Raw genomic sequence first — 24,140 nt, 5'->3', positions numbered from 1 at the left:
TTCTCGCTGAAATTCTTTTTTATAGGTGAGATTGAGTTTTATAACTTTTTCAACTTGAATAATAATGTTAAATTTTTACAAATCTCGTTTCCACGCGAAATTTTATGGGATTATCTCCCTTGCTTTTGGGGTCATAAGTGTTTGGTTGCGGTAGCGGTTTGTCTGAAGCAACTTTTCGCCGGCATGAATAATTTTGCACGTCAAAAAGCAGCAGCGTGCATGCGGCACGCACGATGTAAAATTCAAGAGAGTGCGCAGAGTGCTTTGGCTTGTGAGCCAGCAGCGACGGTCAGTCAGTCTCTCGCTCACTCTCATTAATCTCATTATTAATTCTCGACCGTCGTTTTACGGCCGACTCGCCAATCGCACGCCTCCTCTGCTGCTCGTCCATCCGTCGCTTTTTGCACAACTTCGCTCGGTCGCCTGTTTCGAGGGCAAGAGGAAAAAAAACGGACCGAGTCGACAGGGTGCGGAAATTATTTTCAGCATTGACAGCGACTAACCTGCAAACTGGGCGGGCAGTGGTCCAGAAGTTCCAGCATGTGACGGATGTTTTGCGCGTCCTGGATCACAAAGTTGAGTTCCATGTCGAATTCCCCTCCAACCAGCTGAAACAAGGCAAATTTATGGTAAATAATATACAAAATTATATACAATTTTGACAATAAGTTCAATATTTTTAAGCAATAAAAATAGAAATTTAATAATTTAAATGAGATCAGTGTAAGTTTAAATATCTTGCTTTTCCTCAAAAAGCTACCAGAAAAAATACGACTTTTTTCCCTCTTTTCACGTTTAGTAGTTTTTTTTTACTTTTTTTGTATGATTTATCTAAATGTGGGCAGAGATTTCCTTGCACTACATTAACACTTTTCCGTTTGACACTTAAACTTGACTTCAAATTATTACGAGAATGTGATGCATCAATAATGCAATTAACAAAAAAAAATTGCTTCATTAATATTTTAAATTAATTACAATATATATTTTTTTTATTAAAATTTGACAATAGATTTCTTATTTTCTTTATTAGTTTTTATTTTTAGATTCAGGTATGAAATTTGGTCCTTCATCAGTCTATTGCTCTATGCAAATCACTTCAAATGAAAACAGCTCTTATTAATATGCGTTTAATTAATTTGTTGGTAATGTTAATTTCAACAATATAATTTCCATATATAAAAATTGCTCTCAATTTATTAATCATCTGGGAGTTTAGGAATTTAAATAAAATCACCTAGACTAGAACCAATGGGAAATATATTGTTAGTGAATGGGATAATCTGTGTGTATTTATAGACGGTGCATTCGTAACAACGGTTTGATCAAACAGAGTAATAATTTGAATGCAAACAAAACCTGAATACATAAAAATTGGTATATTTGTATGCAATATTTCTGTGTGCGCTCGATCGTATAACATTTGAATGGCAAAACACGAAACTGATTGTTTTGAAGTGCAAAGTTCAGCCGGGTGTGAACGAATATTTAAATTCACAATCAGTCGTGCGCTCGTTTTAATTGCTGAATAATGCATCCGTCTCCCGTTGTGGCACTTTGCCTCGTTAAATTATGTGCATACAAATCGGTGCCGCCCGATCGCACAAATAAAATATTGACGTATTGATATTCAATTTGCATGTGTGACCGCGTAGCAGTTTGCAAAGGATTATCGTCAAACTGACGCATGTTTATTATTCGACGAAAGAAAGAAAGAAAGGTTGCGTCTTCTCCGCCATCGGTTAAGTCGGATGGGAGCAGTGATGCGTGACAAATTGCTCGATTTTTCCAGCTCTCGTGAATATGCAGAAAGGAGAGAAAGAGAGTTTCCTTCCCTCCAGCTGAATTTTATTCTCTCTCTGCCTCCATCGGCTCTTTTCTTCTTATATATACAACTTTTTCGGCAAAATATAAAAAGGAGACTCGTTCGGATCAATTTTCTGCAGCAGGCGAACAGAGAAAGCACACAATCTTTGCAGAGGCTTTTCCTATTTTTAAGATAATGGAGGTTGCGGGAGGAAAATGAAGATCAGAGGGATCAACTTGGATATTCTAATGGTAGTCGCCAAGCAAATCGAAAGCTTTCAAAGATGTAAACCAAAATAAATATATCAGAGGCTCAAAGAAGGGGATGTTATATGTACATATTTCTGCATGAATGAGGATGATAAAATTTATTATCATCACTTTTGAGCCAAATAATTAAAGCTGAAATAAAAAACTATTCGTATAAAAAAAAATATGAATGGTCTTTTTAATCAAATCAACGTTGCGTGGTAATTTTGAAATGTATAAATTAATTTTTTTCAATCAAATTGCAAGGTACTGTGAAATAGACAAAGATTTTATTTTTACCCTAAATTTCGTCATGCTCATTTTCCTTTTGAAGTTTTGCTATATCCGATGGCTTGATGTTTATTTTTGTTCACCGTTTTCATTTCACAATTTCCCATTAGAAGCCTGGGGACGTCATTTACATCATACACGGAAACAAAATATTGGCACAAGCACCCGAAAATTTGTCATCAATTACGATATGGTTGCGCCGCGGGTGTGCGAAATTTCATATTATACAGCAAATTGAATTGAGAGGCGCAAAACAAAAGCACCATCAAAGCTGCCCACTTTAAACAAATTGCGCGCAAACTTGGCCGATCACGTGGCTGGCAAACAAACATGAAACGACCGATCGCTTGTTTGCGGCCGGCGTAAAATAACAATTTATCAGCGTGAATAATGCGGCTAATTAATCAAAATGAGGCCCTGCCGCAGCGAATCGAGCACGTCTCGGCATTTTTCAGCAGTGCTGCCGCCGGCGCGTCGCTCATTAAGACTCCTCAGCCTGACCTGCCCAGCCAAAGAGTGACACAGATAGAGAAGAGAGAAACACCCCCTGGCCACCAATTAGAATTAGATGAAAGGCAATGTGCTGAATGTATGGAGCTTTACTATTATATAGGTCTCTACAACAAATAAATTTAGCTAAAAGAAAGTATTACAATATGGCCATGGTTTTCTCATAAATTTTTTTACATTATGAAGTGAAATAGCTTTGTTAATTATAAAAGAAATTTTATCTGATAGAAATATTTACAAATTTTGGTATTGTTAGTTCCATAGAATATTGATGGCTCATTAATAAAAATAGGAACTTTAATTAAGTGATTCATTTTGATTGGGAATTTTTCATAAATTAAGTCGCAGTTTTTTTAAGCTTTGTATTTTTCCGTTTGCCTTGATAAATGGTTGGAAGCGCTAGATAGCGCTTTAAATTAATAATTAATTCCATCAAGCCGTGGTTTAACTTGCATGCATCCTAAATAATTCAAGAATTTATTAATTTCTGTATAATAATAATTATTACTTGTATTTATAATCCTAATTTGAACTTTCAGGTTTTGTTCAAGTTAAAATTCCCGACGCTGTAAAAGCACCACCCTAACTGCACACGACAGCATTATTTTTTGCCATTCTGGGGATGAGGTCGGAAAAGTTCAGAATTCATTAACTCTCTTGTAAAAGTCAGGCCAAATCCAATTTTCTTACTCGGAGGGACATCTAACAAAAAGAGGGCGTGCCTCGCATTTTCGGCCATATATATTTTTCTGGAGCGGCACAAACAGACTTACGTCTGCTGTTGAAAAATGCCGAGCACGCCAGACGGCAGATGATGAATTCTGCGAAATAACCAAGCGTGGCGAATGTAAGTGAGCGGCCAACAACTCCTTTTTGCACCAGCCTCCCTTTCTCTCCTCAAGAGTTGAATTGAATTCCAGCGGCTGAGCAGCGTAAAGAGACGAAAATCTTGCTTGTCTCGGCGCGGGTAATTTAATCTGGCCGTCGTCACACCAGCAAGGCAGTGGCGCGAAATGGAATTAAATTGCTGCATCCGCGTGTCACTCCGAAACGCCATCAGTCGCTCGCTCTTTATGGTTCAATTTTGCCGCCATCAAAAAGCGGCAGCTTCTTCTCGGCCGGAATTCTTATATATATTTTCCGCTGCCTCTGATTGCGCCACCCTGTTGACATTTGCTGGCACAAGGAGAACTCTCGTGACAACCAGCACAGTCTCATTAGACGCACCACCATTTTTTCAGTCCCTTGTTCTGCTCCAGATTTGCGTGACTCTTGGCAAATGAGACACGAGATACTCTTTTCCCTCGTCCACCCGCACCTTACGACCAGAGAAACTAGTTTCAAATGAACTGTTCCATTGCAAAGTGTTTACTAATTGCAGCGTAGAAAAGGCGAGCTTATTCTTCCTTTTGACTTTCAAAAGAAAGCCGCGTCATTCAGAGCTTCTCGTTTTGATACTTCTCAGATTGCGAGATGTGCGTTGCAAAAAATCAGCTTTTCAGTGACAGAATTGCGCAACAAACTTTGCATGAATGTAGAATTAATGCCTGCTTTGTGCAGCAATGTGGAGCAATGAACTAAATGAGAAGCTTTGTTGATATGAGTATTTCAGAACAAAATTAAATATTGTATGCTTTCAAAATGGAGCGTTAAAATATTTAATTAACTTGCAACAAAATTATTGTTTAACCCTTTCCAATTTTTATTTATTGATTTTACACAATAACGTTACGCAAAATTTCACCTAAAAATATTTTAAAACTTTTTGGCTACACCTTTAAAAGGCAATTTATGAGCAGTAAATTTTTTATCAATTTTACTTAGCAAATGAAATAACATTTTGCTTACAACTCTCTTCATTTTTCGTTGAAAATTGTTTTATTGTCCTGCACTTAAAGAATGCATAAATATTAAATAGCTATATTATATTTTTATTATTGTAAATTCAAAATTATACAATTTAATATAATTTAGAGGGTAAAAAGTTTAAGAATATTACTGGAACACAATTAAAGACGCACAAATTTATGTATATTATTATTATTATTTTGATTAAGTTAAATTGTGAAAAAAATATTAAATTTTCATTTAAAAATATGAATAACAGCTTTTGCTGGAATGATTAAACAGTGTTTTAAATAATTTTATTTAAATACCAAAAATTAAATGAATTTTGAATTAAATTTTAAATAATCATTATTTTTTTCTTTTAATATTTAAAAAATATGTATGTAGTAATCAAAAAATTGTTTATTTTCCTTCTTTCAGTAGTGTTTTGCTGTTTGGGCGGCAGTTACTTTAGGAAAAATATCGAGCGCCGTTCCAGGAAGTTCTTTTGCGAATCGAGCAGAAATCGCCAGGCATTTGGCGAATAATTTTTTGCGCAGCACGCGCTCGTAAAGCAGCAGCGTAATGCGAAAATAACGACCTAATAGACCAAAAAGTGGGCGCGCCGTTTGGGAAGCACTCCAAGAAAATTGCGGAGGCGTTTTTCCCTGTTCTTTATTAACCAACACTAGCCGATTATTCGGCGCGTGTGACCGAAGCGATTGAAAGGAAATTTTTGACCGAACAGATCGACCGGAGGCGCATCCGTCGATAATGCGCCTTTCATTCTGAGAGAAAGAAAGAGGCGAGGAGTGGGCGTCGTGACGGACTGACGGGGCTTTGTGCGCAGAAACAGGCAATCATGGGGTACTTTGTACAGAGAAAAGACTCGTCCTCAATCACACACTCGAGTTATTGAAAGTCCGGTGGCGCCCGCCGGCAGCAACAAGATTTTTTTCGCTCTTTTGTGTGTGCCCGTGTCCTCTGGTCCGTCCGCGCCTTTGAAGTCCGGGAAAAGGTCAATTACGACATAACAGGGCAAAACAAAGCCCGGCTGGCTTCTGCACAAAAGTTGGACAAACATACCGACCCGCGGAAAACAACCAGCGCCGCTGCAAAAAAAGCTGCGCCGACTCCGACAAAGTCGAGTCCCCATTCAAAAGTGCAAAACTGCTGCTGCCGCCGTGTGCTCGCGCGAATTATTCAGCTTTGATGTGAAATGAATTCGTAATGGTGCTCGAAAAAGCCTGCGGTGCATGTGTTCGCCCGTCGACAAATAATGTTGCTGAGATTGTTCTCACAAAAGGTCGGAGGTCGTTGTTGTTGCCCAACATACGACCAACGAGACACACAAAGAGAGGATTTTGATTTCACATCTCGGTGCGCACAAACACTGCATGGCTATGAAAGATAATATTTAGGTCACGAGAAAATAGAAATTTTCTTGTTAAGGGAACTCTTTGTTGAAACAGTGTCCACTGATGGCAGATTCTTTGTATGCATATATTTTTTCAAAGTGGTGTTGACCAGAAAGGCAAGAAATATTTTTTATGGAAATTGGTGCACTGTTTTTTAAGAAATTAATTTTCATCTAATTATTTTCAACCTGCAACATAAAAGGAGTCCTTTGAAGTAAAATTATAATGTCTTTTTAAGACGACAAGTGAGTAGTTTTTAAAACAACATTTTTTTTTTTTAATATGTGTATGCGAAAAAAGGAATAATTAAAGACGATTATTAAATGAATACTTTAAAGGAGAACCATTTATTAACACAAATAAAATTGACTGGTAAATTTATGGCGGAACGCTAAACAAATTCATGAATTCTAAATATTAAAAATTTATTTCCCTTTTTCAAAAGATTAAAACCCAAATTTCTCTCATTTCAGTTCACAGCCTCCTTCCTCCGGAATGCGCAACCTAATTATTTGCCTCGAGATTCCACATCAAAAGTTAACTGGAAGTTTCAATTTGATTACAAGCTATGCAGCCCCTCGGCACATGGAGGACGCGCCGGTTGCATAACTTTGTCTATCAAGGATGAATTCAACTTGCTTCCAGGGACTCGACTTGTTGTTTGCTCCGTCAACCCCGTCAGAAGTGCACGCTGACAGCAATAAATGCATGTTTCTCTCTCTGCGAAACACTCAACGGTTCGAATTTACACGAAACTTGTTGGGTGGACATTTCAGGGGATTCTCAGAAATTGAGGGGTCTCTGCTCTTGTCAGTGTTTACCTTTGCAATTTAGTTTCGGGGGTGTTTGCCTAGGCAAAGTGCTGCAGCTTTCGGGAGCTTTACTAACTTTGGCCGGTTTCATTGGGTCAGCCCTTCTCCGTCGGTCAAAAGTGGCTTTCTCCGAAGCACGCGGCAAAAAGGAAGAAAACAATCCCAGTCGTTTATTTTTTTGCTTTATTGAGATTTTCGAGGATAATGGATCGTTTCGGGGAAGAGAGAAAGTGGCTTTTAAAGGGCACTAAATGGGATATATATTCTTTTTTGCTGCGGCCCGTACACTATAAAAAAGGATTGCCTCGTCAACTAAAACTTCATGAATTGCAAATAGACTTGAGGATTAAAACGGAGTGGAAAGACGATTTAGCCTCCTTTAAACTTCGCCGAGTGCGTTTGTTTGCGTCAAAATTTACATTATTTCGTTTTCAATCTGCCGGCGGCTGTCGGAATAAGCGCGACCCGAATTTCTATATATATATTATTTCTCTGGCTGCTGCTCTTTTACGGCGGCGCGAAATACGCTGTGAATAATGCATTCAAACAACGACGCCGACTCCCTGGTGGGCGGCATTAAAACGAAAATCACAGCGAGTGAGTGAGCGACAGTCGGAAAAATGAAAGCTTTTAGTGTTACAGGCGGCGACTGAACGAGCGACTGGCTTTTCTGCCGCAATGGGAGCAACTCGCACACCAACTCCTTCGCTATTTATTTTTTAATAACGCCAAAGTAGTTGCGCCAAACTTGCACGCCCGCTCGCATCATTAAATATTGAGTCGCACCCATGGCGAACACTTGTTCGCACCAACCCACTCACCTGCTGCGGCTCCTCAATTAATTTTCTCTGCAAATTTTCTTTCAAAATTTTTTTAATGCATACCCCAGATCGCTCAATAAAATTTCTGCGTTTAAATGTTAAAAAAGTATTCCATTAAAAATAAATATAATTAACTTAAATAATGTAGGACTGACAGAAGAATAAACAATTAATTCCAGGAATTTTATATAGAAATGATTTAATGTTTAAAAATAATTCAATACGCTAAAAACAAAAAATGATTAATGTTTCATTTGAAAAAAAAAATAATAATAAAATGTTAATCATAAAGGTGTAAAAAACGGGCTTTGGAGGGCTTTGTCCTGGTTAGAAAATTGCATTGATAAATAAAACAGCTCTTTAAGTTTTGGCCACGGTCTGCGACCCTATTTCATGAGCGAGAATAAATACAAAAATTAGCAAAATGGAAAGAAAAAAAAAACGGAAAAATATACATATATCAAAATAAAGGAATTTGTTAATTTGGGTAAGTTTTCAGATTTGAATTTTATCTGTGTGTGTGTTTTTTTTTTTTAATTTTGCTGATTTCTTGTACATGAAATAGGGTTGCAGACCGAGACTTGTAGAGTCATTTTTTTACTAAAACAATTTGTTATTTGGCCAAAGAAATGTGATTTAGTTTTTGGTTCAATGAATCTAAGTATTTCAAACATTAAATTATTTGTATGTACCTTTAATTCCAAGCTCCCAAATAACGTGATACTTTAGTTCACAATTTCATCAAAATGCAGACTTTGTTACTTTAGCTTGGTTTTCCCGGAGCGAAAGATGGAGTTGCTGCCGCTCCATCCACCCGATCTGGTTTCAGCGAAGTTGCGCAAAAAGTTTTGAAATTCGCCTGCGTTCGGTACACGCTGCAGTCGACCCCGACTGACTCGTGAGGGTTGCGCGTGCTATTTTGGTTTGGTTCGTGTCGAGAGTCGGGAGGGAGATGACAGGAGGAAGGCAAGAAGCGCCACAAGTGCCGCGATATCACTCACTCCGGCGGCTGGGCTGGAGCCGTGAAAACTTGAAACCTATTCACCTTGCACACATTATGGGGCCCCTTATCTCGAGCCACTCTCGTGCCAAACAAGCCGAGGAAGGAGCGCAGCACTCGACCGGCATGGAATTTATCTCGTCTGTATCGACCACACCGGCGGCAGCCACATTTGAATTTCATTTGGATTTGACGATTGATTATTTGAATGAAAACTGATTTGCGCCGCCAAGCGTTTTTCTCCCTCGTTAATTGGTGCAGCTCCAACCGGGCGCTAATCACGCCAATTTGCACATTCTACGGCTGAATAAATCTAATGAAAAAGTAGCCAAGTTGGTTGCGGCACAGAAACTCGGGTAATGAGACATGAAATTGAAAAAAGAAAAAGAAATAAGCTTGGTTCATTAGGACTGCGGCTGATTTCTTTACGATGAATGCAAGAGAAATTGATTTTGTGCTGTTGAAAGAATTATAATTGAGGTAGAATTTGAGAGGTAGAATTCTGAATAACGTTGGAATTAACGGTAGCAATTTGTACAAACTCGTGATCTCCTTTGTTCATAGAAATCCATTCAGGACAGAAGCTGCTATATTGGACTCTAGCAATAAGGACCATTTTACAAACCAGCAAATTGGGGGGTCACTGCTTAAATGTTTGAGAAACCTTCAATCCTAGGTTAAAAAAACGTGTTTTTCATTATCTTTGCAAACGCGAGAAAAAAGGTATATTTGAAGCGCTTGTAAAAAAATGATGTCTCAGTGCAAATTTCATGATAAACTGTTGAGTTTCATACAAATCAGAAAAATTGATACATTTTCAAAAATCCGACATTGCTTTATAAAAGAGCTTCCGCAATTGAAAAGAATAAATATTTTTTAAATTAGAGGTCGAAAACTGTAGCTAATGAATTAAGGTAGCTTTACCCTTTGGTTTCCAACTTTAAAGTTCAAAAACCATTGACCTTGACCAAAGGTTGAAGAGTGCAGAATTTATAGCCGAATAAATTCTGGAATGCTCAAGAGATGCATTATGTTATTTTGCACTAAAATTTTTAATTCAGTGCCTTATTATAGTAAATTATAACTGGTTTGAATGGCTCAAAAATTTAAGAATATTTTTAAATATTTTGAATTCTGATGTGCTTGATTAAAAGAAAAAAAAACTAATTAATTACTTCATAGCTCTTTAATTAAGGGTGCGGAAATGTTTTTACGTCCCGTTAATATTTTTTAGCGTCCTTCAAATTAGAATTTGCTCCGGAAATGAGCAAACACGGTGCACTAATTAAACAGTTGAACAGCCCATACATTGATTGCGACGTGAACAAATATTTACATATTCTGCAAACTGGAGCGAAGGCGCGTGTGTGTGTGTGACGGATACACATGTAAGGTGGAGGCAGGCAGCAGACTGGTGGTTGTGGCAAAAAGACAAACACTTTCCCGACGTGAAACGTGGCACGCCGGGAATTTATTTTTCCATTTTCCGAGTGTCACGCGGCACTAAATTTTCCTACCTGTGAGCGGACTCATATTTTCTGGGACTGCAGCTTCGCTCTACTTTTTTTCTTCCTTGGTCGCAACCTTTTTATTCTCTTGAGTATGATAATCAACATACAAAAAAGCGGCAGGCACCGCACACACACTCGCTCTCGCTTTGGGAAAAAGTTATCTTTTTCTTGATATATATTCAATTCACGTGATCAGGGCGCGCAGTCGAGAGAGAGGCAGCCGGGACAGCCTCATGCTACTCGGCCTGAATTTTTATTCACTGCGCTCTTCCTCTTTTTCTTTTCTCTGCTGGCATATTTGCTGGAAAAGAAGAAGAAGAAGTGGAGGCGCCGCCGAAGGCAAGCCGCGCCTGCCCCTTTTTATTTTATTTATTTATATGCGGCGAAACAGCAAAATAATACATATAACTGATTGTGTTGGAAAAAGCTTTTCTGATTTCAAATTCAGAGCACAAATTGACCCACCCAATGCCTGAGCAAACGAACCGACGATCAGTGCAAAAGCAAAGTTTGCAGATTTCCGTACAAAAAGTGCGGTCATTTCAAGGGCAAACTCACAGCAGTTCCATTTTTTTTTTTTTTTTTTTTTTTTAAATTAATAATTTATTTCGTTTCCTTATTTGGTCCTGCGTGTTGTAAGAAACCCGCTCAACACAGTAAATTAAATTAAATTATTCAATTATTATTATTTTCATCTCCTTTCATGCTTGTCGGCAGGTTTCTGTACAGGTTCAGGTTGACTTATCCTTCCACATTTCAAATCTTGTTAGAAATTGAAAGTTAATTTAGAACTTCCAGGCAAAATTTATATTACAACCTGTGCCATAATTTAAAAAGAAAACTGACGATTTCCAACCTTGTATATTTAATTTTTTAAATAATGTATTTATCATGATCAAATATTTATTAAACACGTGTGTACAACATACAAAAAAGATAATACAATTTACTTTACATAACCTTTATCGACTTAAATATTTAATTTACAAATATAATTTTATGTTTAATATTAACATTAGATAAAGAACAACAGTAAAATTACAAAAATAAAAAAATAATTTAAGATAAAAGCAAGATAAAAGTATTTTTAATAAAGAAAATTTTGTTGTTTAACTTTATTTATTAAGAAAGTTATATTTTTACGACATGTCAGGTTATTATAATAATTATGGAAGGATAAATTGACCTTTCTGAACGCGAAAGAGTTTTAATCAAAATATTTATGCTCATGAATGTTGAAAATCAAATTATTCATGTCAAGCAGGCTGCGCATTACCCACTTGCACCAAACTTGGAACTTAACAAAAAAAAGTTAAGGAGTGGAGCTTTTAAACATTTGCAGTCCAAGCCCTCTTGATAATTTTCATCTCAATGATATTCGCATGTTTTGATTGCTGATTGAGGCTTTTAGAGCTCACGGTGGCGGAAAGAGGCGAGCAAACAGATGGAAAAAACGCAATTTCCAGCTCCCAGCTTTTTTGAATGGATTTTTTTATACCACAAGTCCGAGCGAAATTCGAATGTACATATATGTACGCTTGCTTTCCCTCTCGTGTGTTTGCTTGGCGGGTGAAGTGCCACATAACATGCTCGTGTCAGAGCCGTATACCGAGGACTACTGTGCACAGAAAGCGGAATGAAAAAAAAATAATGAGGAATGGTGTCGGCGGCTGGATGGCGGAAAAGCACCACGGCGCGCTTGACAAGCGGCAATATCAAGTTGAACCTGTCAACATCTTTTGTTGTATTTTTATTAAATTCATTCCACGCAGCGGGGAGCAACTGGCTCACAACCGCTGAGAGAAAAAGAGGAGCGGAATTTTATTTTTGGCAAACAAATGTGCGGGAGAGTGATAGAGGCTCACAGAGGTATTAGAGTGTAGCTGCCTAAAAACTTAGTTCAAATGTAATTTTTGACAAATGAGATTATTCTTTATCATATTAAAAAGCGCCAGGTTTTTTTGCCCAGCCTGGAAAATTCCCTTTGTTTCTAAATTTTTCTTCTTTTTTATGGTAGTTTAATTTTGGTTGGACGACATTCATTTAATAAATACCCTTATATTTGCAGAATGTGTTTAAAAAGTTAGTAATTAGATATTTCAAGCATTTATTTCTGTTCAGTTAAAATTAAATTATTAGAAATTTCAGGCCTTTTATTTTATGTAACCTGCGTCAGTTTATGTTACAATTTTGCAATACATAATACATATTCCTTAATTTCAGTTAGGAGTTTTTTTTAATTAGCAGCTTTGTTATTTTAATTAATTTAACAATAAACAAAACTAAATAATGTATAAAATTTTAATAGTAAAAAACAATTTATTTGATTTTCTCACTTGAGAAATTCAAGAAATTCATAAGATTTGAGAAATTCATATCGTCTCATAAGAAACCTTATATAAACTTAAACGCATTGCGCGTTTACGAAAAGGTCCAGTACAGTCGCGTATGTCCGTGGCCCACAAGGAAATTTGGTTCTCTCGGCGAATATAACTCGTAAATCGACTGTTTGCAAAAGTAGAAATGAGACCGGCCTCGGGTTTTTTCTCTTTTTGCTTCAGGATTACAGACGTGCGTGTTTCAAAGAGATCAAGAGGATGGATCCGTGACTATGGAGGGAGAGCGCAAAATCCTTTTCTACCGCAAAACTGATACAAATATTTAATTCATATAAATTTATACATATAATACAAATGCATGACACAGCAAAAATGTATTTTAATCTCTGATTCAAAAACTATTGATTCGTGGTTCTCACAATGAATGCCTGGTTATAATTTTAATATTAAAATGCCCATCATTTTTGCTCTTCAATATTTGTGCAATATTGAGCCCAGACTGAAAACAACTTTCACCTCATCACAACTCCTCTGTGGCAGAAATGATGAAAATTTGCAATTTTGCTCCGATCCGGCCAAAAGGGGAATTTGCAATTACGCATTGACATGATCCGGTGACGCCAACGAGATGAGTTCGGCGCTTGTGCAATAATAACAACGCCGCACGCATCAATCTAAGCGAGTTCATGAGGACGCGACACATTCTCGCTCTTCCGCTTGCCTTGTTGCGTGTTCAAATAAAGTGCGATGCCGCGATCAATGCAGCTCAACTGGCGAGCGAGACTGATCACAACTTAATGCAGCACTAAACACTTTATTGCTCTGATCCCGGTTCAATCCACTTTGCATGTGATTACCTCGCTCTTGCCCAGTGCTTTGAAATGAAAATGAAGCCAATCAGCGATAATTCCTCAAATTAATCGGTTGAATTCGTGCGCTGACGTTTGAGTGTTTTATGCTGAGAGAGTAACTTTCATGGACTAATTGAATGAACAGCAATGTTCGGAATTAATAATTTTTTCCAATATTTCTGAAATTTCAGAGAGCGGCACGGAAATGAGCAACGCACGAAATCTGGCTCTCAGTGAGATTAAAATTTACTCTTTCAGCTAGTTTAAGGCTTTTCATCCATACAAATATATTGTGGACTAGGAGGGCGTATCTTAATTTTGGTTATCAGTGATTGAATTACAAAATACTAATAGTAAAAAATTAATATCATTAATATATTATTATAATTTGCCATAATTACAAAAATTAGCTTAATTCTGTAATAAATACAGATTCCATTGTAGAACAAAACAATAATTATATTTTTTAAGAATATAGAATAACAGAATTAGAAATATTTATGTTTAAATATAATATAATCCAATTTAAATTTAAAAAAAATTATTTATTCAATTTAGAAAATTTTAATTTCCTCCCTCGTTATTATGAAAATAACCATTCAATCGTTTAGCAACACACCACTATTTTAAAATTTTAAAGTAATCGGAAAATTACAATGCCAATCGATCGCACCCAGCCTGCTTTATTATGCTTTCCCTTTGTGCCGCCTAATTCAATTCTAAAACAAAATCGGAAAAAACCGCTCGCTTCGAACAAACAACTTGAACACGCCAATTACTTCCTCAGTCGTCGATAATTTAATTTCTGCCTCTCTCAAAACGGGCTGGTGAAAAGCGGGCGTGCTTTTCAGTTTTGCCTGCCCGAATATTGGTCGGATGAAAGGCGGATTAATTATATCAAACAAAAACTAAAAGGGAGGCGCTGGCAGCTCCACATCAAAGGGCCGGATGATCCACTTTGCTGCGTGTGCACTGATTTGGGCCCGCGCTCGCTCGCTGCTGATTGTGTACGGCTGACGAGCAGTTTCAATCTTTGATTTGGGCGAGGGCATTTTCCAAACGCCCTCGACAGACCGATGAATTGAACCGAGGGCTGAAAACTTTTGTTGAATTTCAAATAAGGAGAGAACGCCCTTAAAAGTTTTTGCCCGCCTCCGGTTGAGATGAAATCGATAATCATTTTGCTTGATGGGCGTGTCTCGCAGGCATTTTCGACTTGTTGTGACGAAAATTAATCTAATTAAAAGTTATTCACGCGGAAATCCATTCAGATCTGCACAATAACTGCGCCTTTGTCTTTGAAAACAGCTCGGGAGCGTCAAAACTCATCGTTCCCTTCCTACAAACACGTCTACCTTTTCCATAACCTCCAATTATCTGGGAAAACTTTATTTGCCAATTATTTTGAAGTAATTTTTCTCTTCAGATGGCAAGAGCTCTTGCTAATGGCTCTGAAAAGTTTTCATTTTTATTACAAATGGAATTACAAATAAAATAATTAATTTTGTTATTTCTTTCATTTTTTACTATATTTTTTGTTTTAACAAAACTTTTAAATAACGGAAATAACATGCATTGACCTTTCACTTGATTTAAAATTAATGTAAATTTTGTTCAAAGTCAGATTGGTAAATGAGGTAAATTTGTAGCAAGTTCTGCGAGCTTGAAATCTAATTCCTCCCACCGGCGCCGACAACATCAAAGATTTTTTACCGGCGACGAAACATCTCAACTCGCGGGTAATAAGCATCTTTGAATCTTTGAGCAGCGGCATCTGCGTGTATGCGAGTGTCAATTTGCTGCGCTTTGCTCAAAGGACTCGACTGGAGGAAAGTGGAGCGAGCAATGCACGCTTCGACGACCAGGCATAGTAGTAATCTTTAGTATAGTCGTAGAACTATTGCGGATGCGAAGCCGCGCAATGTTTCAGATAAAAATGTATATTATTTAGAGAACCAGTTGAGTGAAAGAAGTGAGTAGATAAATCACTCTTGACGAACAAAGAGTGGGAGTGTAAAATAATGGGCGGCAGATGCTGTTAGAATGGTGCTTTCGTATTCAGCCATAACATTATACATTCACCCTAGCAGCTCGCAAGGTTCTCTCCTTTCTTCGCGTTTAACTAGATTTTGCTGCAGCCCAGAGAGAGGCAGGCAGGGTGCCACTGCCTCGTGTAATATCTCCGCTCGACGAATATTTTATGCAGATATGAAGCGATGTGACGAGAGGGCGAAAGAGCTCCGGCGTGTGCACGCCGTGATTTATTTACTCCTCCTCCGCCAGCTGCTGTGTTGTTTACGCCAAGGGCGGAGAGGATGCGAAATCATTTCGTGTTCCCTCCTGACACGGATAATTAGACCGGGTCAACGAAAGTGAGGGCTCAAATCCCAGGTAATAAGTCGACGTGTTCGTCTGTATATTAAAGGCGTGGAGCTCTCCAGGGAAATTTTGACTTATTTGAACGCAATTAAATACGTGTAATTAGGAATCAAATGCTCGGGAAAGTGAACATTCACCACCACGGAGTTAACTTTTTGAACAAATATTTAAGCTCGTCGTGTTTACTGAAAGTTGGATATAGAGGAGGAAAATTAGCCACGTAAAACTTTTCTGCTGTGAAAGGTTTCGCATGTTGGAATTACTTCTGAAATCGCCTTTTTTGTGTAATTTATCTTTAATTTTGTTATATTTTCATTAATTGCACATTTGTTAATATCCATAAAAGAATTTTTTCAAAAAAATTTAGTTTGAATAATTGATTTTGGTATTGTAAAACGTGGATCTTTGAATTGGAATTATTGTTGCTTATTTCCACAATTTTTAAAAATTACAGACGTGCGCCAAGAATTTTAAATAAAAGGTTAAGATTTTTTCAATGTTTCATTGAAACCAATAATAGTATAAAAAAAATATGACAAGGTTTAAATATCTTAATAAAAGCCGCGGTGGTTCATTTGCGAGTTAGTTAAAAATAAACGTCGCAATTCTTTTCATGTTGACATTTTCTTCCCTTCAAAAAGCTCAAAGAGAAACCTTCAATTACGGTTTATAGAAATCGTCTTACGCAAGAAATGAGGAAAAGAGTCGTAGTTATTTTTATTATATTTTTTGCTCCTCCGACTGACGAAATTGTGTCTGCCGCCACAATGAAGCTCCAGAAGCAATACAAATTTAATATCACGTCTTGCAAGACCTTCCTCTCTCGCTTGTTACTGGAAACGTGGCTCCTCTCGTGATACATTTTCGACGAGAGGGTCTCAAATTTAATAAGCGACGCGAGCGCTCGGAAAGTTTATACACAGACCGAGGGCAAGTTAAATGAAGTGGAAAATGAACAAAACATTTTATAGATTAATTGTTTATTACGCGTCTCTTTATTACACGGCCAAGCGAAGAGCTCTTAGCTCTTGACTTCTTGAGCTACATCGATTTTGAAGTTTTTGAACTTCATGTTGCACTGGAAACAATTTCTTCGCGAATCATAGTTCAAAATTATAAGTGAGTTGAATTCCAAAAGTTTCGCCGCCCTCGAAAAACGGCAGGAGCGTGAAATTTGCAATAGAAATGGCGGCGGCCCTTCAAATTAATTCGAGTTTAAAGCGGAAGGGGTGCGCGAATTGAATTGGCGGCGGCGTCGCGCCGAGATGAAAAAGTGGAAAGTCGATATCTCGTTAATTCTGGCCGTACGCAACGCCGGGCATTCGTCAAGGATAATGACTGTTGGTGCGGCGCCCCTGCTCTGAAACACCGTCCGACCCCTCGTTGCTACTGCTGCTTCACCTGACCTTTCCTTTCGCTGCCCACGTATTTTTTGCTCCACTGTTTCTGGCCTCCAAACAAGCATTGAATCTGTGGCAAAAAATTCCGCGAAAACACGTCCGAGCGTGTTTTGTCAAGGAAAAGGCAGAGGCGGACTCGCTGGCCACGTAAAAAAGGGATAGATTCGTTTTCGTTTGAAGACCAACTGGAAAAGCAGCGTACGAGATCCACAAAGGAAATCATTATCAGGCATTTTTGTTTCCTCCCAAAAGTGTCATTTTTCAATTTGGTAAAATTATTTCACAAGTTTTTTTTATCAGAATTTTATACATTTCTAAGGCTTTTTTTTGTTTATTTTCCAAACATAAACTAATCTCATCGCAGTCAAAAAATAAATATTCATTTCAGTCACGTGTTCAATGATGCATGAAGTCTAGAAATATCAACGCTTTGAAAATGATTCGGTGTACAATTTCTCATTTCAAAAATGCACAGAAATGTCGTTTCACGTTGCGCTGAGCTTTTCAAATAACGATAAAACGTGCGGCTGGCTTTCTGGAAACGCCGTCAAAGGTAACGCACTGACGATGTTTACCTTTCCAAATACAAACTTTTAATGAGCACCAAACACCCCAATAGGGGAGTATAAAAATACCTGCTCTTTCCCCATTCTGTGAAAACACGGCAAAAATTTAAAATTACCAAAAAAGAAAGGGTGGAAAAAAATTAGCAAAAAAATGGCAGGTTTTATTCCTGAAAAATACCCTTCATCAATCAAGAAGTCGTAAGTCAATCGCAGAGAGATGAGAAACGTCCTGGATAGAGAAGAAAAAAACTGATTGAGCACTTTGGCCGGAGTTTTGTCTCCAGCGCAGGAGAAGTCGCGAGGGTGAAATTAATAAAGCATAATCGAGGCTGATGTCTGGAAGTGTCAAAAAGTCAGAGAGCTTCCAGAGCAATCATCACCAGCAGCAGCGCAGGCTTTTTATTTATTGATCCGCCATAAAAAGCGAGTGAGAGCGCGAGGGCTCACATCTGACATAAAATGTTAATGAGAGAGCGAAAAGTTTCTCTGTCGACAATGGAAAAGCTGCTGGGCGGCTCCAGTCAATATAATCAATCGGCTGCTTCGGATGGAACGGAATGGATGGGCTTTTTGCCATCATCTGTTTCGCATCGCCAGAGAGATTGTTGTTGGCTCGCGTGCGGCGGCCGATGGAGCCAAAGAGGAAAGAAGAAGGCACACTTTGCCTGATGAAATGAAATGCATGCAAATGTTATTGCGCCCTAGACATTTCCTTGCCGCCTTATAGGAAACACTACCAGACGAAAAACACACATACGTCACCACTCGGCAGATTGTGCTGCCAATGTGTTGTCATTTGAGAGGCACGCTCTGATGTCAAACGTTGATACCAAACAAAACAAAATTTGAAAAGAAAAAGAAATCATTAACACCGATTTAGTTATGATGATAAAATTCAAATAATAATTACAATTAGTTTAGTAAATGTAAATTATAAATAATTCGGAATATATTTGGTTTTCTGAGATTTTATACTTCCAAAAAGGAAGATTTGTTTCAATATTCATTTTGATTTGTCTTGGAATGAATCAAATAAATAGTATTGCTTACCATTGTATTGCCTATATTAACTCTAAATAATTAAGGAGAACAAATAGAAAAGATTTTTCTACAAAAATATAACTGCATAATGATAGTTCAAATTGAATTTTAAGCACACTACTTCAGCAAAAAAATTTTGAATTGAAATTAATTATTTTTAATTCATCCAAAAGTTTAATATTCAATATAAGTACAAAGTCTAAAATTGGCAAAAATTTAATTATCACTTTTAGAATAATGTTCTGAACTTCAACAGCTGCGGCTGCATTGCAAAATCGAGAATTTTAAAAGAATAGAATTCCACATAAAACTAATATTGACTCTGACGTCAAAAGCAAAATTTAACAGCTCTATATTTTTACAGCTTCCTCCCATAAAATTGCCTCTTTTGAACAACCTGCTTTTTATTCTGCCTCCCGTAGAGCGAATATTATTCCAGAAATTGCCTCATTTCACAGAAAATTTATTCTCCAAAACAAAAAGGCTCGGAAGCTGTATTTTTGTTAGTTTTCGCCTCCAGTCAAAAGGAGAAGCACACAGGGATAGAGAGGCCCTCTATTTCTTTCTCTCCTCGCTCGCTAGCACGCTCCTCTCGCCTTGATTACATTTGAGGCTATGAGATTCTCCAGCAGCACTTCCGGAGGCTGCTGAGCCACCCCGGCTGCGCCGAGTGTCGCATCGCAACCCCCGCGTTCATTCGCTCTCGCTCCACTTAAGACCGAATCCTGCCTTGAATACCCAAATGTCTTATTACCGGCCGGGGGCCGCTAATCAAATCAGCAGGTTGCCGCTGTGCACCACCAGCACCCTAATTTTTCAATTCCTCCCTCCGATCCACCAGTCTGTTGGTAGTCACAAGAAAAACGATTAACCTTATATTGAAAGGGCGTTAAAAAGTGAAAACTGAGGAAGATTAAATTTAAAATGATTTAATTTGTGGGTTATAAATAACTTAAAATGGGAATAAGTCACGATAAAATTATTTTTGTATCATTGAGTGTATTCATACCAATGTTTGCAAATAAAGATTAATGAAATGAAAGCTTTGAAATTTGGTGAATTACTTTTTCTAAATATTTTAATTAAGACTGATTTTTACAAGAACAGTTTTCATGAAGAGGAATTTATACAAGAGGAGTTAAGAAAATTTATAAAATATATTTTTCAATTGATCATTTGAGGCGTAAAATGTGGCTGAAATTATTAATCATCAAATCAAGTTACAAATAGGTGTTTGGTAATCAAGCATAAATTACAAATTTTAAATTCCAGTTTCCGTAAGCCTACAATTATATTTTTTGTTTAAAATGTAAATATTCTGTCATATTATTGCTAAACATTGGAATCTAATTAGAGAAAAGTTAAAATTGTAACCAAAAAAAGATTTTAAAATTATATCTTTATAGATTTTACAGAAAGAATGATTTTTAAAATTTCAAACCAAAATGATCTTCCTTGTTCAGCAATCAAGGCGATTAATTAAACGCTTTGTGCAAACGAGACTATGCAACAGCTGTCTTGCGCGTGTGTTTTTATGCATGAGGAGCGCACGTGATTGGTATTGGTGCAAATAGTCGGTGCAGAGCAAACACCGAGAGCGATGGTCTGACCGAGGAGAGCGCACAATCACTTCGTCGATAACACGTCATGGCCGCGCACCCGAGGTAATAACTCAAACGACGTGCAGCTCCCTCTGTGCACCACCAATCACCACCGGGCTGCCCATTTGGCCGGCCCGCTTTTCCAATAACGTCCCACCACCTGCAGTTTCGCTCTCGATACACATTCGCTAACTGTTGGTGCTGCCATTAGTATTCCGCGCTAAAAAGGATTTATCTGTGCAACAGATATTCCTCTCCCATATTTTAATCAAAAAAGGAATATAAGGAATATATACTGATCTATTTTTGATTAAAAAACAATATATTGTGTCGCAATTTAAAAGACGTGTGGTTACATAGATATTTTGATAAATTACCTTTATAGTTTATTATTCGTGAAATAAATTTTGTTTATTTAATTGTATTTGTTGGTCTTCTTATCATGCTAAATTTCCAATTCCTCGCCCTGACTTTCCATACAGAAATAACTTTGAGGCATGTTATTTATGTTTCAACAAAAGCAAGCAGACGTAGCTGGATTTAATCCCTTTGGTATCACCTGTTTTGATGCCTGTTTTGACGTCATATCATTTGATTATAAAGGGTCCTCCAAATTTATCGCAGGTCACATGTTATAAAAAAAGATAATCTATCAAAGAATAACTTTGTCCCATTTACACTATTAACATAAATTAATAATGAAAGCAATTTATATTTTCGTATATTTACAACTGTTAAAAACCTACATTAAAAGTATTGCTAAATTGCCTAAATTATTAATGACATTTTATAAATGATTAATCAAATAATTTAAAATAATATGGTATTTTCAATTCTGACGGAGATTCCAATAAATAAAAATACTTAAAATATTTATAAAATTTCTGCTTAGCAAATCGCATGAGAGTGTCTCTCTCAGATTTTATGCAAACAGCCGAATTTTACAAAGCATCTATTTTATATAAAAAAAAACGCCAGGTTTCCTCAGGATTCCTTTGATCTTTGTAGCACAGCAACATCGCAAGGGCAAAAAATCAAGTTTACGATACAGCGGGAGATTGATATCAAGTGGCCTCGTAAAATGACAGGATCGAATTGCCGGCTCGCATGCATTGCATCTGTGGCGCCTGCAGCCTCGGGCAATCAATCTCGCAGCAGCCCTAACAAAATATCTCTCGCTCCGCTCACTCGGAACTTGTTGGTTCGTCCGCCCCTGGAGCTGCAATTTTCCGAGCCGACATTCAATTTCACACTAAAATATGCGAATATATGCGGGCAGGTGCTGTCGCAAAATCAGTTCAGCCAGGCACCTCCGCGAAAATTATTTTAATCACCAGTCCCTGCGCAGAAATTATCTCAACTCGCGTGCGTCATCGCATTGGCGTGGGTTGGAAGAAAAGTGGGTGGTTTTTATTACTTCCTTATCAATGCTTCTTATATATGTGTAGGAAGATAAGTTAAATCATCTGATTTAATTTATTTCTTAAATTATCTTACACTTTTGACCAAATTTTTTAATTATATTTAACTGTTTTGTTTCGATTCGCATGCAAAATAGTATTTTTTCTATATTTATTAATTCTAGTAGAAGATTTAATTTTTTAAATTAACTTTCTTAATTATGAATATTAAATTATAAAACTGAATTTTAGAATAATTATTCAATTATGAAATGATAAGATTTATTGCTATAAAATAACTGGAAACAATTAATTGTTAACAATTACAATATTTTAAATAATTTGTTTATCTGTCTTATTTAATTCGTTAGTTAATTTGAGGAAGCTAGTTGTGAAGTGACGTGTAACATCGGTCCTGAATTTAATCAAAATATAATAATTTTTCCTTCCTTTTTATAAGCCCTAACTAAATCGCTGGTTTATTGTGCAAAATTTTTTTTTTGCATTTTCATAGTGAATTGAAGGGTTGAAATTAAACTGTAAATCTCATAGGAAATCAAAGGAGTGGTCCATGATTGCCTATTATGCAGACCAACTTATCTTCCGGAGGCAATATGAGTTCAATCTGGAGAGCCAATTCTAAGAAAATTCCTTAGGCGATCGCGCACAATTTATTAGCGCGGGAAATAAGCCCTGGGCAACTTTCCGAAGCTCTCAGTTCGTGGTAGAGGGTTTAATAATTTGCTGGCAGCCTGCGCCACTTTTCGGCCGCTTTTTCTCGTCATGTGTGCGCCGGGCCGAGTGAGGGTCGTTTGTGCCACATGACCACCGCACAATAAACAACGTCGCACGCTGAGAGTGTGTTTATATGTGCGGTAAATTAAATAAAAAAATTATCGTCTGGCCACTTGGCTGCTGTTGTTCCACGTAGCTGTAATTTATAATATGCAACCCTTTGCTAATTACAATGCCGCCGCAATTTACGGCCCACCAGCTTGCTCTCTCGCAGCTTGGAATTTTTCCATTAGAAGCATCGTAAATTTCACCTGCGGATTCAATTAAAGCCTCTCGTGTTTATTTATTTTCTCTTGCCTTTCTACCGAGCACGGGGAAATTCGTTCCTGCGGCAGAAAGGGGGGAAAAAGCGAGTGATGGAGAAATGATTCTGGCAAATTGATCGACGAGCTGCCCAAAGTGGTTAGACTGCAGAAATAAATAAATTGCGCTAGAGAGCGGCGGGTGCGAGTGACGGGCAAATAAATAAAATGAGAATGACGCCTTATTAATCTACAACTCCATCTCTCCAGAAAGTTGGAATAACTGCCGATGAATGATGATCGTTGCTCGGCTCACGCGATTGGCAATATGTGTGGCAGACTGGAAGGGAAACGCTAGCTCGCTATAACGAGATTTCACAGGAATTTAATTCTGTCTTCGCCTGAAATCTTACGACTGAATTGCTCCCAATCACATTTCAAAAGAAATGAATCAAAATGATCAATTTATATAAGAATTCTCCAATGCTGTAATATTTATCTTCAAAGGTTTAATTCTTCCATACATTTCTTTGAAGAAACCTTTCAAATATTTAATTAAAAGCTTCTATTTGCAACTTCTTGAAAAATGGAAAAGAATTAAATTGAACATTTAAAGAAAATTTGAGTCGATGCTTGATCAATTCAATAGCATTAATTTATATCTAATAAGTTCACCGATGCCAGACAACGAAAGTTTGCACCCCATCTGGTTTGCGAAACATCAAATGTGCCTCCGGCTCAAAATAAGGGAACGCCAGCTGCCTGTGAGCCAAGTTTGCGAATAAAGAAATTAAGCGTCACGGATGGCTTCCGGCGGGGCAAAAACGGGAAATGAGAGGCGAAGGCGCGCGGTTGCGAAATCGCAGCCTGCAGCTCGAGTCGGGCCGAAAGTTGTTGTGTTATTGTTGAAGAGGATTGGAGTTGCAAGTGACAGGTTAATCTGCATGTCCTCATCTGCGCTGCCGCCTCGATCTGCCTCTCGCACTTGCAGAGGGGAGAAGGAGAGAATCAAACGCCATAAATTATTTCAGGCGAACAACGGTGGGTGTCAAATTGAAATGACACGTGCGGCAGGATTACGCACTTTTGCAAATATATGTTCAGGCCAGGCCAACCGCTGATGACAATAATAATTCATGGTTCATCGCGAAACTTGTGAACTCGCGAAAATGATTTATGCACAAGTGCAGTGAGGAGAATAAGCAGGCGGCAGGGTTTTCATGTGAGAGGTGATTTTTCATTTGTGAGTACATTCGTCATGTCACGAGCACAAGTTTTGGC

At 37.6% G+C, this 24,140-nt stretch overlaps 1 protein-coding gene across 4 annotated transcripts in view; it reads right to left on the bottom strand.

Moving 5' to 3' along the window:
* The window catches only part of LOC132201854 (neurobeachin), a 149,059-nt gene that overhangs the window by 96,668 nt on the left and 28,251 nt on the right, over positions 1-24,140 (bottom strand). For all 4 annotated transcript variants that reach the window (XM_059628376.1, XM_059628377.1, XM_059628375.1 and 1 more), the window contains exon 2: positions 504-608. In XM_059628376.1, the coding sequence (XP_059484359.1) occupies positions 504-608 (105 nt within the window). The remainder of the gene's footprint in view (positions 1-503; positions 609-24,140) is intronic.

Source organism: Neocloeon triangulifer, unplaced genomic scaffold (genome assembly GCF_031216515.1).
Source record: "Neocloeon triangulifer isolate White Clay Creek 2 clone unplaced genomic scaffold, ASM3121651v1 ptg000014l, whole genome shotgun sequence".
NCBI lineage: Eukaryota > Metazoa > Arthropoda > Insecta > Ephemeroptera > Baetidae > Neocloeon > Neocloeon triangulifer.
The sequence above is the reverse complement of the archived record's forward strand: the minus strand, read 5'-3'. Positions and strand labels throughout refer to the sequence as shown.